This window comes from Lissotriton helveticus, chromosome 6, assembly GCF_964261635.1.
Source record: "Lissotriton helveticus chromosome 6, aLisHel1.1, whole genome shotgun sequence".
NCBI lineage: Eukaryota > Metazoa > Chordata > Amphibia > Caudata > Salamandridae > Lissotriton > Lissotriton helveticus.
In genome coordinates this window covers 965,162,227-965,180,816 of record NC_136067.1, presented here as the reverse complement: position 1 = coordinate 965,180,816, position 18,590 = coordinate 965,162,227, and the positions used below count along the sequence as shown (strand labels likewise).

Below are 18,590 nucleotides of genomic sequence, written 5' to 3'. Positions count from 1 at the left end.
ATTGTAATCTTGCCACTGCATCCTGGTTCTAAAGGGAATTGTTTTGTCTTCATTGATCTTATCCAGTTACATCATGTGGCTGATTCTGAACAGTAGGCCACAAGGAGTCCTTCGTAGTTCTCTAACTCCTCTCGCTACCATACAAGAAATTCCTCTACAGCTAGTGAGCACCACCTAAGCTGTTTCTCCCCAGCTGGGGAGGGGGTCGGAGAATGCACTACAATTAATTCCTGCATCTGCTAAACCTACCAGCAACACGACTGAAGTGAGTATTGTTTTTACTACTGCATCTTCTGCAGCTCATGTCATTTATTCAGACCTACCTTTTTTGGATTCTTCTCTTCGAGAAGTTGCAGGTGCTCTTTTGGTGCCTGAGGCACCAGTTTTTCGACAAACTGCTTCTGAGTATTGTGTGGGTCAAGATGATTTTTCTTCTGATTCTTTTGATGATTCTTCCATTTTAGACACTTCTCCTGCATGGATCTATGTTTTCTTTTCATGGCTAAAATGCACGTATTTGGTCCCACCTTGAATATGTGTTTGGATAACACTTTCCTTGGTTTTTCTATTCCTTTGGGTTGGATTTGTAATGGTTTTTTTCTTGCTGATTAATGTTTATTATCTTCCAGAATGCTCTGCTACAGAACTGGGCAATGAGGTGTTGACACCTCACTCATGTTCACATAAGCTAAAAATAGACTTGTCCCTCATGAACATTTCTGCTGTTCCAGTAACTGATGGAATTGTTTGGGATAAAGTGCCCTTCCATATATTCGGACCTACGGAGATTCTGCAGATACCATATGTGTTTAGGGTTTCTATGGGTGATGTAATTATGCCTGGGTTACATTCTGATGATTGGGATGTTGTAACTGTAAACTCCAAGCTCTCGGAGTGGGAATACTACACTGTTTTCGAATCAGAGGATCTGTACTTAAATCCTGCTAATTATAGTGACAAGTTCGGTTATCATCATTATGGACATCACTATTTATATTGAGCTGTTACATTTGCTGGAAGCGTCACATTGTAAATACCCCGCAGCATGGCCCTGGCTTTGCGCCACCGCTGCATCTCAAAAGTGACACAACGCCGGCACAAAAGTGGCGAACGGGGCTTGTAAATCTACCCCATACACTTTAACAAGATAACTGTTGCATGTTTGGAATTGCAAACATCTGCACTCTTGCTCAATCACATTTTTCAATGAGTAACTTTATACAGTTTTTGTTCAATGGTTAGTGATCTCTTAAAAGGTACTGTGAACACCTGTGGTCTTGGTCAAATGTATCAATTACTTTTTCAAACAGCTGTTGTTTGTTTTCATAAAGTTTTGCTCGATTTATGCTCATCGTGCACAAACCCAATAAGCGTTCATCTACCATTGTCAACCTCAGTCAGGTTTTCACACTTCACATTGTACTGTACAAGTGATCACTGGTAATGTGAGAGCAATGCGAATCTTTTTAAAATTAGATTTTAATGAGAGTACAGCAACATGGCACAAACAACAGCAAAACAAAATGAGCTAACTATAACTTTAACCCACACAATTCACTGCTTATGACCTCACATATTATATCACTCATTACATGGTCAGCGACATCACTCATGTAATCACTGAGCAGTGAATTGCGAGGTGTAAGTTATAGTTAGCTCAGATTACTATAACTGCTGAATTTCTCTGGTTTTGTATGAGTTAAATGTCAATCTAATTTTAACGTCCATGTAACCTTTGTTTTTTCAGTGAATTTTTAAGTTTTTTAAAATTCTATTTCCTAACTATAACGTCCCTGTAACCTTTGTTTTTTTTCAGTGACTATCTATCTATCTATCTATCTATCTATCTATCTATCTATCTATCTATCTATCTATCTATCTATCTATCTATCTATCTATCTATCTATCTATCTATCTATCTATCGATCTATATATATTGCCTACTGGCGGTCGCCAGTAGGTAGTTATAGTTAGGACGTAGTTCCCATAGAAAATCCGCAACATTCTATTTGGAATAACTTTGGCGCCCGTTGACAAATACACGCAAAATTCTCCAAGAAAATGGCCTGCTCCACGCCGCTCCTTCCCTGAACGTTTCAGGGTGATTTGTGAAGCGGGGACCGAGAAACGGTAGAGTTTGGTTCGCAGATTACGCTTTTTGTTAAATGGTGTAAATCCACTCAGTAGTTTCTGAGAAAATCTAAAGTAAAATCATAGTTATATCTATTGACAAAGTACCGTACGAGTACTGTCCAAGGATAGTGTGCGTACCATTACGAGCATGAGCTGCATGCTAATTGGCTGTTGACTGCCTGTCAACACTCCAAACCAGGAAGTGTTGGCAGCCATCTTGTGCCTCGGTAGAACCGTATGCAAGTATTTCTTTATGATTGAAAAATGTACTAAAACCAAAACTCTTTATCTTCTAGAGTGAAATTAGGCTAAAAGTATTTATATTAAGTAGTGCTTTTTGCAAATCTCACTTGTGAAGAATAGGAGGATTATCGTCGGAAGCACTTTTTTGAAAAAAAGTTATATAATTGTGGTTTAAAATATCATGATTGTTAAATGTAATAATGACATGAAATGTACATAAAAAAGGAAAGATGAAGTAGTGAGGGAGTGTTTGTCGTAGCACTTCTATTCTACTTTATCTAAAAGTAAAAGAAGCCCAAACATTTATAAAAAGATGATGGGGCAACACTTATGTAACGTAAACATCAGGAATGAGTGCTGATGATAAAATAAAATAAATGTGGTCGAACGCGTGATACTAATGAATGTAAAAGAATTTTTGCATTTCACCCATATGAATATAAAAGACTCAATAAAAATATTTTGAAAACATGAGCATTTTTCTTTCAAGGATGGTTTGAAAGTTATATATTTTATAAAAGAACATAGTACTGCACAGCACAATAATGGTAGAATAGAAAATAGAATAAGTTTTAAAATACTTTTACAGTGGGGGGCGTGGCTACCGGCCGAACATGGAGGTAGCATAGAAGAGGAGCTCTGAGAGCGAGGCGACCCTGCTCCTACAATCCGCATATTTATCCGGCATATTTGAGCATCGGTAGGCAGATCCTAAGGTCCGGCACCGGGCGGCACCGACTGGAGTGACTCCGGTAAAAAACCTGACACCAGCAAGTACTAAAGCCAGCCAGCGCTCGGCAGAGGCCTACATGTAGAGCAAGGACACCGGCCTGTGGTACCTCTGGCAGCCGGCAGGAAGTGGGAGTGGTGCGGGCATACACAACCAGAAGTCTGCCCCGCGACACACGTCGACACCCAGACAGAGGTTGAGCTGAGGAGTAACGGAGGACCCGAAACTCGGTGGGAGCTACCGGAGCTCTCAAGAGCAATAAAGGAACCTGCTGACTGGGGATCGGCGATCTGTGCGCCCTCGCGAGCTACAATCTGATAGCGTACGAGGATACTTCCAACCAACGCTATACCGTCCCCCGCCCACGAGAGAACGGTCGGCAGTAAAGACCACACAGCACCTCCCCCCCACGGCGCCCCGACAAGCACCCAGGAGCTGCGCAACCCCGCCGACGCTCCGGCAGGCACCCAGGAGCGGCGCACGAGCGAGGTCTGGGGGGAGTGAACGAGAAGCACCAACAGGCGGGCCGGACCTCATTCCAAGACTGCAAGGGGGAGTGAGATACTAGAGCGGCATGAAAACGGCCAACACTGTTACGAGACGACACCATAAACAAGGGACTACACCACCGCAAACAAGCACTGACAAACCAGCACACTCCTACCCTGGGGGTACATATTGGAACAGAAAGCCGCAGTATGAGCATCTGAACGGGCAGCAGCCATGCACACCAGACATCAGGGCGTTGTATATCGCCGACCTGAGCGCACACTAGCGGACCTCATCAACAACATAGAAACACTAGTCTCAAGACCCCTGTCCAACCTCACACTACGGTACAAAAGGGGGTGATGATGGACGGAGCATCTGAACCAATCAAACACTCACACCCAGTCAAAAGATCTGGGCTTGATCCATCACCGATCTTTAGCCCACTCTGCCACCCCAGTTCAGACATGGCTATATGCAAATCAGTCTGACCCTGTGCCTCATGGGAACAGTCCAGCCCGAACTGCCAAGCCATGCCTTCCCTGGCCCGGAAACAAGCTTCCGAGGACCGGTTTCTGGCATTCCAGCCATCTTCAGCCCGGCTTGCTTGAATCCAGTGGCAAAGTGAGCAAGGGACTCACGTCTGAGCATACCCTGCCACACTTCTGGCAGCCAAAGCGGTACAAAAGGGGGGGATGATGGACGGAGCATCTGAACCAATCAAACACTCACACCCAGTCAAAAGATCTGGGCTTGATCCATCACAGTTCTTTAGCCCACTCTGCCACCCCAGTTCAGACATGGCTATATGCAAATCAGTCTGACCCTGTGCCTCATGGGAACAGTCCAGCCCGAACTGCCAGGCCATGCCTTCCCTGGACCGGAAACAAGCTTCCGAGGACCGGTTTCTGGCATTCCAGCCGTCTTCATCCCGGCTTGCTTGAATCCAGTGGCAAAGTGAGCAAGGGACTCACGTCTGAGCATACCCTGCCACACTTATGGCGGCCAAAGCGGTACAAAAGGGGGTGATGATGGACGGAGCATCTGAACCAATCAAACACTCACACCCAGTCAAAAGATCTGGGCTTGATCCATCACCGTTCTTTAGCCCACTCTGCCACCCCAGTTCAGACATGGCTATATGCAAATCAGTCTGACCCTGTGCCTCATGGGAACAGTCCAGCCCGAACTGCCAAGCCATGCCTTCCCTGGACCGGAAACAAGCTTCCGAGGACCGGTTTCTGGCATTCCAGTCGTCTTCAGCCCGGCTTGCTTGAATCCAGTGGCAAAGTGAGCAAGGGACTCACGTCTGAGCATACCCTGCCACACTTATGGCGGCCAAAGCGGTACAAAAGGGGGTGATGATGGACGGAGCATCTGAACCAATCAAACACTCACACCCAGTCAAAAGATCTGGGCTTGATCCATCACCGTTCTTTAGCCCACTCTGCCACCCCAGTTCAGACATGGCTATATGCAAATCGGTCTGACCCTGTGCCTCATGGGAACAGTCCAGCTCGAACTGCCAAGCCATGCCTTCCCTGGACCGGAAACAAGCTTCCGAGGACTCCGTCCATCATCCCCTTTTGTATCACAACCTCACACTACAACCTTTAAGTGTGCACCGCCGCTACGCAACAATTCGTAGCGCTTAGAAGCAGGAGGGCCGGCAAACTAACAGTGGAACCCGGAAGACAAGCGCCATTGCGGGCAGGGGTCCGAGGCATAACACGAAGCAGGCTAAACCAGACAAATTCGCCTATGATAAACACAACCAACCACAGGCAGAGACACGCACACCCACTGGGAAACCGACAGAAGGAGAAGGGCCCAAAAAGATAACGCTAGACGATGTTATGAAGGCGCAGTCGCAGTACAAATAACGGTGGGAACAATATCTACAGATGTCACCCTGCTGCGTGCTGACCTGCATAAAATGACTGATCATGTAAAAGAGATCGAGGTGGTCATGAAATCCCTGGTAGCGGACGTCTCGGAACTACAAATAGCGGTGGAACGCATGGAGGCTGAAAACAAACTCCTCAAAGACAAGCTGGATGATCAGGAGGGGCGCTCAAGAAGAAATAACATTAGAATTCTTGGGGTTCCAGAGACAGAAGGCACCCGAGCGACGGATCTCTACGTGGAGGAGTTAATCAAGACAAGATTACAGCCCAAGGCTTGTCATGTATTCCTATAGGTTCTGAATCGATCCCCCTATTCCTGACCCTATTCTGGTTAAACTAACTATCAAGTTAACTAACAGTCAGCCCATGAGGCAAGAAAAGCCCCCATGATGCAGATACCGTTATCTGACGCAGTCACACTACGGCACAGGAACGTGTTATCTGATTAGGTCATAACGCTTGAGATCTAATTAGACAAGCGACATTCCTCCAGCCCCTGATAAGGCATACGACGTTCTCATAACAAATCAAACCTATGACAACCTGGAAAATCCGTGCGGCCATTGTTTTGATTTCACAGAGAACTTCAGTAAAAGAATGTGCTAACGAGCAAGTCGTATGACATCTTTATTGATGTATCTATGTCCATCCTTACGTCAATCTCGGCACCTTTAAGGTATAAATATTGCCGATCTTGCCCTATGCAAACACACGCGTGGTGACGAGACGGAGCAGCCATACTTGCCGAAGCCCAGAAGCAGAGCAGACCCCGCTGGCAGCAGCCCCGCCTTCCTGACGCGCTGAGAGACGCGCTGCTATCTCCTACCGAGAGACCCAGCACCGGCGCTTTCGGGCAGCCCTCGCAGGCAGCCTGGAATATCGAGACCAGAGAAAGAGATACCATTCCTCATTCATCCTAACTTCCAGGTACAGAACTGAATAACCCCTCACAGAGTATTCTTTAGTTATTCACTTGGCAAAAACAAACTTAACTTAAACTGTAACTTTCTATTCCCACCCACGCATTAGACTTAGGTCAGGTACACGGGGTAGGCGTATTTAGAAACACCAGTTGAGTACGTTTAGTCAAATGTATATGTGTATGTAAATATATTTTAATCATTTTAAACATCATATGGCTCAGAAACCATATCAATGTTTTTACAGTATTATTTTATACTATTGCTTTTAATGTATGCACTTTACTTAACTATAAGTATTGCAATAATATCGATCCATTTCTCTTGTACGAGAAAAGAGACTGATCAATAAATAACACCTTTTATTGAACACGCCCGTCTCTTCCTTTTCTCTACAATCTGATGAGACTAAGAATGCACGTACTGACTGAGTAAAATAATTGCCTTGTGCTCACACGACTCTGGAGATACACTCTTGATTAGGGGAGAGCAAAGTTGTCATGTTCTATGGTTGTCAGAAACTAAATCCCTATTTGTCTAATCAGGGGAGTTAATTCTTTCCTGAACATTCGAGAAAGTTTCTAGCGAACTCTGAGCTACGCTGGCAAACCCAAAACTTAAGTCTAGTATCGACAGTAGTAGACCTAGTTAACGTCTGGCCTAGGCCTTTACTGCTGTAGGTATGATTCCAATGCGCAGAGCCTATTGGGAAGATAGGAACTACACTACATGGCGCCCAACGCGTTTGGAAAGGGCGATAAAACTAACGTAAGACATTTAGAGTAACTCAGTCGTGCTTTCTCACTCAGACCCCTTTTCCCAAATACTCCAAAGACGTCTGGAGTGGGTGAAAGGTAATATCCTCCAAAACCTCGCAGGAGGGAACTCCTATGTAAGGTTCTTGGTTTAGTCAACGTTGAAGGATACACTGTTCCAAAATATTGTGCATCTAATCTCTGTTTCCATAAAGAAACCTGATCTGCAAACAAAAAGAATAACCTTTCTAACAGTAAAATGTCAGAAAGTGATGACGAAAGAGAGGCAGTTAGATTAGCAGCTGAAATAGTAGCAGCTGATACTGCAGCACTAGATGCGGACGGGGATATAATACTTATCCCGGTCGCCAAAAGGAAATCTATAACCTTAAAACTTATAGAAAATGGACTGACACCTAGAGGTGGCACAGTCATATTCGTAATTGAGGCACTAACAACACCGTGTAATTTACCAACAACAACATTGAATCCGGAATGGATACAATGGGTGAATTCAATCACAACGGACAAAGTATACTACTACTTTGATCCAGAACTAGAAGAATTAAAAAATCTAAAATATGAAAAGACGTATCCTCTGCCAATCGACATTCTGCCTCTACGACATTACGCCTGTGTAATCTATACAGACGGACATGCTCAACCCTCCGTTTGGGGAGAACATGCATACAACCCCACATGTGAGATTACAAAAGAAGTGTGGCGCGGAGGTAATCTAAGACCTCTATTAACAAAATCACACTCAGTAGAAACTAATTCAGAACTACAAACTGAAATAATAGCATTGAAGATGGCGCTAGATAATGCGGATCGCGAATTCCCGACACTTATAGTGTCAGATTCATATTACTGCGTCAAAGCATATAACAAGGATTTGCAGACATGGATTCAGAACGGTTACAAAGATGACACAGATGCACCAATAAAGCAGAAACTGCTCTGGGAACAAATAGCTCTTTTACAAAAAGAACTACCAAAGACTCACGTGACACACTCACTGAGTCATCAGCGTGATGGCGTTCACGTTGTAGGGAATTCATTGGCTGAAACAGCCGCAGCGGCAGCCACTAAATCGGCTCCCGTAGTTCGGAAAAAGCGTACATTAAAATACATTGACGGTGAAACAGTGCTGGCGGTGAAAACGTCATCAAAAGGCGACTGCTCAGCGTTACCGATCAACTATCCACTCAATTATACATACATAATCGATGCAAACTCCGTCCCTTTTGCTCGAATCCCTGGAGTGGGGGATAGAGTGATTCCAAACATGGACAGGAGAAGCTTGTTAATCGCAGACGCACATATGGGCGAGGGTCTCAGACACCTCAAACTGAAAGATTCTCTGGAAGAATTACAATCACGGTACTGGTGGCCAGGCATGAGCCTGCATTACACCATGTTTGTAAAAAACTGCCCAAACTGCAACAGAGATCGCAGTGGGGAGAGAAACAGTTTAATACCTCGTCGTATCAAGGCAGATAATATGACCAATAAAAAGCAGGGCTTGCGATTAACATATACAGGCTAGTTTCCACTTATAATGTAGATCACCAGCACACGGCTGACGCCAGAACTGTTATAAAAGATTTGCGAGTCTTTATCGGCACATACGCAATTGGCATGCTGCATTCGGACAATGGTCCTGCTTTTAGCTCTCGGGCTTATAAGGAGGCCATGGTCAGCATGGGCGTGCAATTGCGGTACTCTTGTCCATTTCACCCTGAGGGGAACGGAATTGTTGAAAGAAAAAACCGTGACATAAAGCAATCTATAACGGCAAAGGTATTAGGTTCGGGAGCTGGGTGGGTCAAACATCTAATAAGTGTCCAACGTAGTCTAAATAACTTGCCAAGAAATTCTCTGAAGGGATTCAGTCCGTACGAATTATTATTTGGAACTAGAATGATCATCTCTGACCTCGACAGTCAGACTTCAGTGGTTAAAGAAAAAAGCTTTGATGTCAAAGACCGTTTGGCTATTTTGCAGGACTTAAACAAAACAAGAAAAGACCTGAGCAAAATACAGTTGAAACAACAGCCAACAACCACTGAAGAATCACCACCTGTCCCAGCAAGACCTGTCTGGATTCCAAAAGTCGGGGATCTAGTCAGGGAGAAGATCGCGGTAAAGAAGGAATTTGGGCCTTCTTACAGAAAAGCAGGTCCTGTCTTGTCTGTCAACGGGACAAGATCAGTTGTACTACCGCCACTTGCTGGTAAAAAGGAGAACCGAGTTGTATCCATCGACCTGGCAAAACCACAACATGTGGCCGATAACAAACAGTAGGCCAAGTGGACTCCCAATAAGTAGCAGAACACCAAGGTTTGCTACCAGTACAGAGGTCCTAACAAAGAGGCTCATCACATTCGAAACGCCTACAGAAGAACAACAAGGACTATGCAACAATGCAATAGAACTCAGACCTCTGAAAACCCAAATAAAAACATTTAGTAGAGACACACCAATCTATAATGAAGTACCAGGTGACAATTCAAGAAACAAAAATACTGAACCAATTGGAACAATTGACAGAACTGCATCCGGCTACTTCATCAACTTCGATGATTCCTCTGAAAGCCTCAGTGAATCAAAGACACAGCCATCATCAAAATCCTTTAAAGACAAAGCTAAGGAACTTTTGAACCAACTGAAAGAAACATATCTGATTTCTCCATGGATTGAATTTTGGGTGGGTTTTGGTGCATTTATCCTCATACTTTGGCTCATCATGGTATTAACTTTGGGACGCTTCATTGAGGGAAAATATGCTAAAATGGACACAGCAAGTCAGAACATCAACTTGGTCCTCAAACCACACACATCTTCACACGTCGAGAAAAGAGAACTTTCTTCAGCCAACTTCACAGCCAATCCTATACCTGGTGGGGTAGCCTGGGACAACACTGACTATGAAATTTATGGTCCGGTCGAGATCCTGAAATATCCACACCAAATCAAGATCTCCTTGAGTGACTTTGCAAAACCAAACTCATTTGCTGATGATTGGGACTTCGAAAGCATTAATAACATGATGTCTGACTTAGTAATGTCTGCTAAATTTACAAAACATGATTATTTGCAAGGTTCTACAAATTATGATAGTATGTATTGCTATAACCACTATGGTAACCATTTTTTACATAAATCTGCACAACCTAGAAATGTTTTAAATTATAATCAATGGGAACATTGTGCAACACCTCCAAAAGGGAGCTCAAGAACCGTTTACGACAAATATTCATATTTTTCAGGTTTTAACACAAGTAATGCTGAAACATTTTATTTTAAATTGTCAAACAAGACAGGGATGATAACCATGCTAACCAACACAAAGTTGATATATTCAGATTCATTCTTCGAAGAAATGAATACTTTAGGATTTAATTATTGGGACAAAAATGTTGATTTGAAAAGTGTTTGGGGTACAAAAGAATGGCAAGTACAGGGTTTAGAAGCTTTGTTTAGAGCTTGCATGATCCCAGAACAAATGATATTTTTAAATGACACTGTTCAACAAACCACCTGTCTTGGCCTAGCCAAAATCAAAGATTTAAATAAACCGTCTATTCCAAAGCCAACAATGTTTAGCAATAGCTCTGATACGGACGAAGAGATAGACGTAAACCATATATTAAACCAAAACAGAACACATCCTGATTGGAAACAATGGTTAATCTGGCCCACAGATACAAATAACTGTCAAGACAGATTCCTGAATAAAACACAGGGGTTCAAAATGACCAGGCCAGACCCTAGATATCCCCAAAGACATCACCCAGGGATAATAACAACCTACAGTGTGGGCAAATTATGCCTTCAGTGGCTACAAACTTCCACACTGCCTGAAATTAAGCAACACCTAACTTTACTTACTGATGGTGCTGACTTGCGTGATTTCATAATGGGACCACGCAAACAGCGTCAAAAGCGTTTCATAGCAGCCTCTGTATATGCAGCATACAATGAGGCCTGGAAGGTTAATCAAATTGAAACAGCAGAGAGAATACGGGAAATTGACCGTATTAATTTGGAAAAATCACTTTCTGTAGTGGACAATGGGTTAATGACTCTGTCCTCCAGAATTTTTTCATTGGACAGCATTGTGTCTTCAGCAATCGATATATTATCGCAAGACTTACTGTTATTACAACATGGTCAGTCACAATTGCGTTCTATTGTACAGCTTGGCTGGACGTTACAAAATCTGCGTTCAGGCTATGTGCCTTGGCGTTTAATCAACACAACGTCACTATTCCAAATCTTTAACCTTACTGATAGACAAATCGGTATGGCGCAAAAGGGTGCTGCTTATACAATCTTGAGCATTGAAAAACTAGAAAGATTACCAATGACAATGTCAGAACGACCTGTCAGTGAATGGATAATCCACGGAATCATAAATATTCCAATCTCAACCTTCAGGTTTCAATACTGCCAAAAATATATACAGGCTGGCATGTATGAGAAATTGGGGAAGGGGTACCTTAAAACAACTTGGAACCTGCCCTATTCACATGCATGTGTCAGTAATAAAGGACAGAAAGTGTTTCTTAGTGGCAACAATTGTGCTATGTCACTAAGCGGCACGCTTCTGTGTAACGGAATTAGTTTGCATGGAGCCTGTGAAGGGAATTCATACAACCTTTCATGTCACCAGCAAGGCGCACCTGCAACTGAAATAGAACCATTCTTTCAAAGACTCTATAATGGGAGTTACATTCTTATTGTAGACCGCAAATGTTGTAGTCTTATGCCCGGGACTCCTTATCTAGTCACTACGACTGCGAAGGTCAAGTGCTGTGGACGTTCTTTGTTCCCCAGCTCCTTTCCAGACAGGGAGGCAAGGGCATGGCCCAGTTTGAAAATTACTTCTATTCGAATAGATACTTTAAGCAGAATGAAAACAGTGCTTCTTCAGACGCCTACAAGGCTCTCGTCATCAAAAGAAACGTATGATCTACAAGTCGCAAGGACGACTGCAGAGATACATACATTATTATCAACTAATTCCCCCGTACATTTCGCGGAAATCCTGAGCGAAATCTTAAATATTTCTGATACCACTGGGGTCTCAAAGGTATTTAAGACAGTATTTTCGATGGCATTAACACCATTCAAAGCCATACTGGGTATTTTTCCAGATTTCGTCCATTCGATTTTTGGCGGACTTCCCCTGATCCTGGGACTAATTGCAGGAATCCTATTCTTAGTCCTTATTTTTCGTTATGGCAACCCATGTCACAGATCAAACTCTCTCGACAATGGAAGATACAATCCTAGCCATTGGATACCGGGACCGGATATCAAAAATCCTGGGACTCTCCCGGCTTAGAGACCTGAACATGACTTGGTTTCTATCATTTCGACCAATGTGGCAAAGATGTGTTTTACCTGTATTGAGATGTCTGCTATGCGGAGAAGAATGCGTGTTAGACACCTGTCTGACGCTACAATCGGATGCGCCAGTGGATGCAGATACATTGTTGGTTCCTACCAAGGTTCACGCTTTGTGCTGCCCTCAAAGGCTGCCAATCCTGATGACGGCATTCGTGGAATCTTCACCACTACGATTGAAGAGTAGTGAAGTTCAAGATGAAAGCAGCATTAATCAGGTACGACCTTCTGTCAGCAATGCGAATCAGAATGTCAATGGAGACAATCATGCGCACGAATGCATGGTTACACCTATTTCCGACTTAGTGGAACTTTCCCATGAAGCTGTTGACAGTTTTTTCGAAAGCCTTAATGATATGATGTTCTCTCCAGAACAGAAATAGAGACTTTTGAGCAAGCTCGCACACGGCGTTCCCTGAATTCGGCCTTCAACTTTGAAAATAAAGTCACATGAACAATTTTTCCCACCAGTTCACGGACAGCAATTTTTTAGCAGCCCCAAATTAATTTTTTACAAAAAATTTCGGGACACTTATCTTCTGCTTAAAGTAAGAAACTATTCCTAGAGAACTAAGATTTCTATTTTTAGATACTTTATAAACTTTAGTTGCCCGCTGGTATGTTCACAAATATTTTATTATGTGATGAAATGGTCTCGAACTTTCTTTCTGTATAGCCATATTAAGAGCCATTTCATGTGTATTTCTCATATACCAAATAAGCAATAATGTCTACAAATGCGTGTTTACTTTAGCGTTTAATTCATAGCTTAAGTGCATACAATATATATGACTGCAATTTTTCAGTATATTTGAAAATTTCAAAATGCATTTATGTATTTTGGGGTGGTGAGGTATACACTATACTCTATAGTATGTTGTACTATGTTATACTATGCATAGATTAGTAAATATGACCATAGTTAGCGTGGAGTGGGTGTCATGTATTCCTATAGGTTCTGAATCGATCCCCCTATTCCTGACCCTATTCTGGTTAAACTAACTATCAAGTTAACTAACAGTCAGCCCATGAGGCAAGAAAAGCCCCCATGATGCAGATACCGTTATCTGACGCAGTCACACTACGGCACAGGAACGTGTTATCTGATTAGGTCATAACGCTTGAGATCTAATTAGACAAGCGACATTCCTCCAGCCCCTGATAAGGCATACGACGTTCTCATAACAAATCAAACCTATGACAACCTGGAAAATCCGTGCGGCCATTGTTTTGATTTCACAGAGAACTTCAGTAAAAGAATGTGCTAACGAGCAAGTCGTATGACATCTTTATTGACGTATCTATGTCCATCCTTACGTCAATCTCGGAGCAGCCATACTTGCCGAAGCCCAGAAGCAGAGCAGACCCCGCTGGCAGCAGCCCCGCCTTCCTGACGCGCTGAGAGACGCGCTGCTATCTCCTACCGAGAGACCCAGCACCGGCGCTTTCGGGCAGCCCTCGCAGGCAGCCTGGAATATCGAGACCAGAGAAAGAGATACCATTCCTCATTCATCCTAACTTCCAGGTACAGAACTGAATAACCCCTCACAGAGAATTCTTTAGTTATTCACTTGGCAAAAACAAACTTAACTTAAACTGTAACTTTCTATTCCCTCCCACGCATTAGACTTAGGTCAGGTACACGGGGTAGGCGTATTTAGAAACACCAGTTGAGTACGTTTAGTCAAATGTATATGTGTATGTAAATATATTTTAATCATTTTAAACATCATATGGCTCAGAAACCATATCAATGTTTTTACAGTATTATTTTATACTATTGCTTTTAATGTATGCACTTTACTTAACTATAAGTATTGCAATAATATCGATCCATTTCTCTTGTACGAGAAAAGAGACTGATCAATAAATAACACCTTTTATTGAACACGCCCGTCTCTTCCTTTTCTCTACAATCTGATGAGACTAAGAATGCACGTACTGACTGAGTAAAATAATTGCCTTGTGCTCACACGACTCTGGAGATACACTCTTGATTAGGGGAGAGCAAAGTTGTCATGTTCTATGGTTGTCAGAAACTAAATCCCTTCTTGTCTAATCAGGGGAGTTAATTCTTTCCTGAACATTCGAGAAAGTTTCTAGCGAACTCTGAGCTACGCTGGCAAACCCAAAACTTAAGTCTAGTATCGACAGTAGTAGACCTAGTTAACGTCTGGCCTAGGCCTTTACTGCTGTAGGTATTATTCCAATGCGCAGAGCCTATTGGGAAGATAGGAACTACACTACAGGCTGTCGCGCTTCTTTTCGGCGGAAAGGGCGCACAGAACCCCCAGTGGAAACCCAAAACCAGGAGCGGCCCCACGACCGATACTGGCCCGGTTGTTCAACTTCAGGGATCGAGACGCAATCTTGCAAGCTGCAAGAGACTCACCTCCTATCAAAATACACAATTCCACGATCGCCTTTATTCCGGACTATACAGCCGAGGTTTCCCGCCGCAGGAGAACCTTCTTTGAAGTTAAAAAAGAGTTGCGGGCGAAAGAACTGCTGTATTCAATGCTATTCCCAGAACGACTGAGAGTAGTGGCCGACAACAAAACGTGGTTCTTTGACACGCCAGATGCAGCACATGACTGGCTGGAAGGGTGGAGACAAGTAGATCCACCGCGCCGCACGAACAGGAACCGTCGGAACCCACAAGATGAGGAACATGCTGGATCACAGGCATCGGGTCGGGACACCTCAGACCACTCACCAGGAACCCGGGCGCTGGAAACTGGACATGATACGGGACTATGAATACTTAGTACTCGCCACTGACGCAGTTGCCAAAACATTGGAGATCGGGCTGTCACTGGATACTGGACTGGGAGAAGCCGAAGAGGGCAGGAGGGGCCGCTTCCTCCATGAGACCTTCTACCCCAGCACGCAAGTACAGTGGTTTGGGGAGGCGTTAAGCACTCTGCTAAGTTGGGGGGGCGGGTGGTTCAATGTCCGTTAAGAAGGAAGGCAGGGAGGGGGGAGGGAAGGGAAGGGTTGGTTTTAGTTTTACACGTGGCACAGGTAACGGCACAATATGACACCATACACTCGCAAGACACACAATGGCGAGGCCGACAAAGGGCACCGAAAAAAAAACAATGGGCACGTATACGACACGTCTACCATAGCACATGACTCACACTCCACCACCCATGATGAGGTTTTGCAGATGACCCCAGACGCATCACTACGAATATTAACCTGGAATGTGAGAGGACTGGGGGAGAAAATTAAGAGGGGACTGACATTACAAGCTATAAAACGTAAGGGACCGGCACTTGTCCTACTCCAGGAAATGCACCTCACAGGAAAAGCATACCAGGCGCTAGACAGGCAAGGCTACAAAATGGCAGTGCATTCCGAATTTACATCGGGTTCGAGGAGGGCAGGTATCCTAGTTAAAAAGTCGTCCCCGTTCGTCATCCTGGAAACTAGGGTGGATAAACAGGGGTGCTTTGCGGCAATCCAGGGCCAATGGGAAGGAAGGCTCCTGAACATAGTGTCGGTTTACATATCGCCAGCACTCCACACATTCGTATTGTCAGCACTGGGAGAATTTCTCCTGACTTTACCGACAGGGGATATCATCATAGGGGGAGACTTCAATGCGACGGTTAATGCAACGATAGACAGATTCCCGGTTCGGGCCCACTCACCTGGACCATCCCACTTCCGGGGATTCCTGGAAGCGATGGGATTGATAGACGCATGGAGGCACATACACCCCGCCATGAATCAATACACTTATTACTCTGCGGTGCACAACAGTCTCTCGAGGATAGACTACTTTCTGATGCTAAGTAATGGACTACACAACATCGAACTAATAGATATACACCCCAGGGGGATATCAGATCACTCCCCGATGATGCTAACATTGGCCACGCAGGAGAAATCGCGAAAACGAATATACCCCATATATGCTACCTATCTCAAGATCCCCAAAATTAGAAAAGAGCTTAAGAAAATGACTAAACACTATTTGGACGAAAACACAACATCAGTAGAATCGCCTTCCGTTCTTTGGGAAGCGTACAAGACGGTACTCCGGGGACAGGCAATAACGTCCATTGCTGGACACAAACGATCACAACAAAGGGAACTGTTGGAGCTAGAGCTAGCACTACACGAAGCGAATGTAGCCCACATGGCTGATCCCCAACCAGACACTACACACACACTGCATCTACGTCAACAGCGACACAAGGAACACCTGAAACAACAGACGATTGACAATATAATGGCCACCAAGCACAGAAAATATGATCTGGGAGACAAGGCAGGGAAAATGTTAGCATGGCTGGATAAGAAAGAGGGAGGTATTAAGGGAATACAGCAGTTGTGCACAAATGAGGGCATCACTCAGACGCGCCCTGAAGAAATAGTGCAGACCTTGGCGGATCACTTTGAAACGATATACACCCCAGACAGGGAAGTGACATCAGAAGAGGCACGAGCCTCGCACGGCCTAATCCAGACTCGAACACTAACACCGGAGGCAGTGGACGAGCTGGAAGCAGACCTCACAACCGATGAAATACAGCGGGTCATAAACACGATACAGTCGGGGAAAGCTCTGGGTCCTAATGGAATCCCCATAGAGTGGTACAAACTCATGTCTGATACACTTAGTGGGCCATTGCTGGCAATGTTCACTGAATGTTTAACAATTGCTGAGCTCCCTTTGGATCAAAGGACGGCAACGATTGTAACAATTCCGAAGCCCGGCAAACCACCGGCAGATTGCGCTTCGTTCCGCCCAATATCGCTGCTAAACGTGGAAGCAAAGATTTTAGCAAAACTCCTAGCTAGCAGAATAATAACCCATCTTCCACACCTGATCCACCCAGATCAGTCAGGCTTCATGCCTGATTAGAACACTAGTTACTAGTTATTTCCACTACAAAATAATCATGGATAAATTCCAAACCTTTGGCTTCACAGACGATGACTTTAATTCACTAACGGGTAGAGTCACTGGAGACACAGGTGTTGCCTCCTCTAATCACTTGGATAATAGTGAATGGCAGAATTTATTGAATATGCGTAAAAAACTCAAACGTATTGAGTCCCATGCATTCTATATGTTCGAGTACCTTAAGGAAGGCGTCATTCCTACAGGACTAAGAGTACGTAATGCTCCTGCGTTATTTGTTGACATCAGAAAGTTCCTGGAGCGGTGGTCCCTCATCTCCAACTGCTGCTCCAGGGACTGGATGATGCTCATCATTGAAACAGCAAAAGAGATAGCATCCACCCTTTTGCAAGAAATTAGTGATTTAGAAGCCAAATTAAACACCTCTACGGCAGTTGATGAAGCAAAGAATAGTCTTGAAAAAATTCAAACGGAAATGAAAGACTTTGATATTTATCTCACAAACAAGAAAACAGAAAAATTAAAAAAAGATGTCAGATGGTTTACCAAAGAAAAAATTTACCCATATCTCAACTCTACCTATTATCATGACGGAGGACAGGGTAATTATAATACCAACTACAATGGGTACCAACGTAGGAGATACACTAACTTCTCCGACACGGGCTCAACTGGCTCGGATGGTGATAATTATCAAGACTCAGGCAGTGCACAATATAACTCAAGACCCTTTAGGGGCAGATCTACCCAAAGAACATTCCATGGGAGGGTTTTTTTACCCAGGGGCCAATATCGAGGAAGGAACATAAGATAGCAGGACCAGGGCGCCCAGCAACAAATGATCCCTCAACCTCCTCAACAATGCGTGAGGACCCGCAACCAGCAGTATTGATGGTAGATAACATGTCTATGTCTACTACCCATTCTGATGGTGATTTACCCATCTACAATCTGTCATCTACCATATTGAAACCCGAGGATATACAACTGTTAAGTAGAGGTTTGTCATTTGTTCCCAGCACTGGCATAAATAAATTTAAATTACATCAGGACTTGTTTGCCTTCTTTAGGAAGGTTAGACTTAATAGATTTTTTTGTGACCGGGCCCCTATGGAGGAA

At 43.9% G+C, this 18,590-nt stretch overlaps 1 protein-coding gene and 1 long non-coding RNA gene across 4 annotated transcripts in view; both read left to right on the top strand.

The window, feature by feature from the left end:
* Positions 1-18,590, top strand: part of LOC144763224 (uncharacterized) — a 497,352-nt gene that overhangs the window by 437,122 nt on the left and 41,640 nt on the right. The gene's annotated exons all lie outside the window — the stretch shown is intronic.
* LOC144761338 (uncharacterized) lies at positions 545-15,352 on the top strand (the record flags this gene model as incomplete). Its single annotated transcript, XM_078646771.1, has 3 exons — positions 545-960; positions 10,301-10,531; positions 14,947-15,352. Coding segments are annotated over 3 exons (1,053 nt in total), but the record flags the coding sequence as incomplete, so codon positions are not given.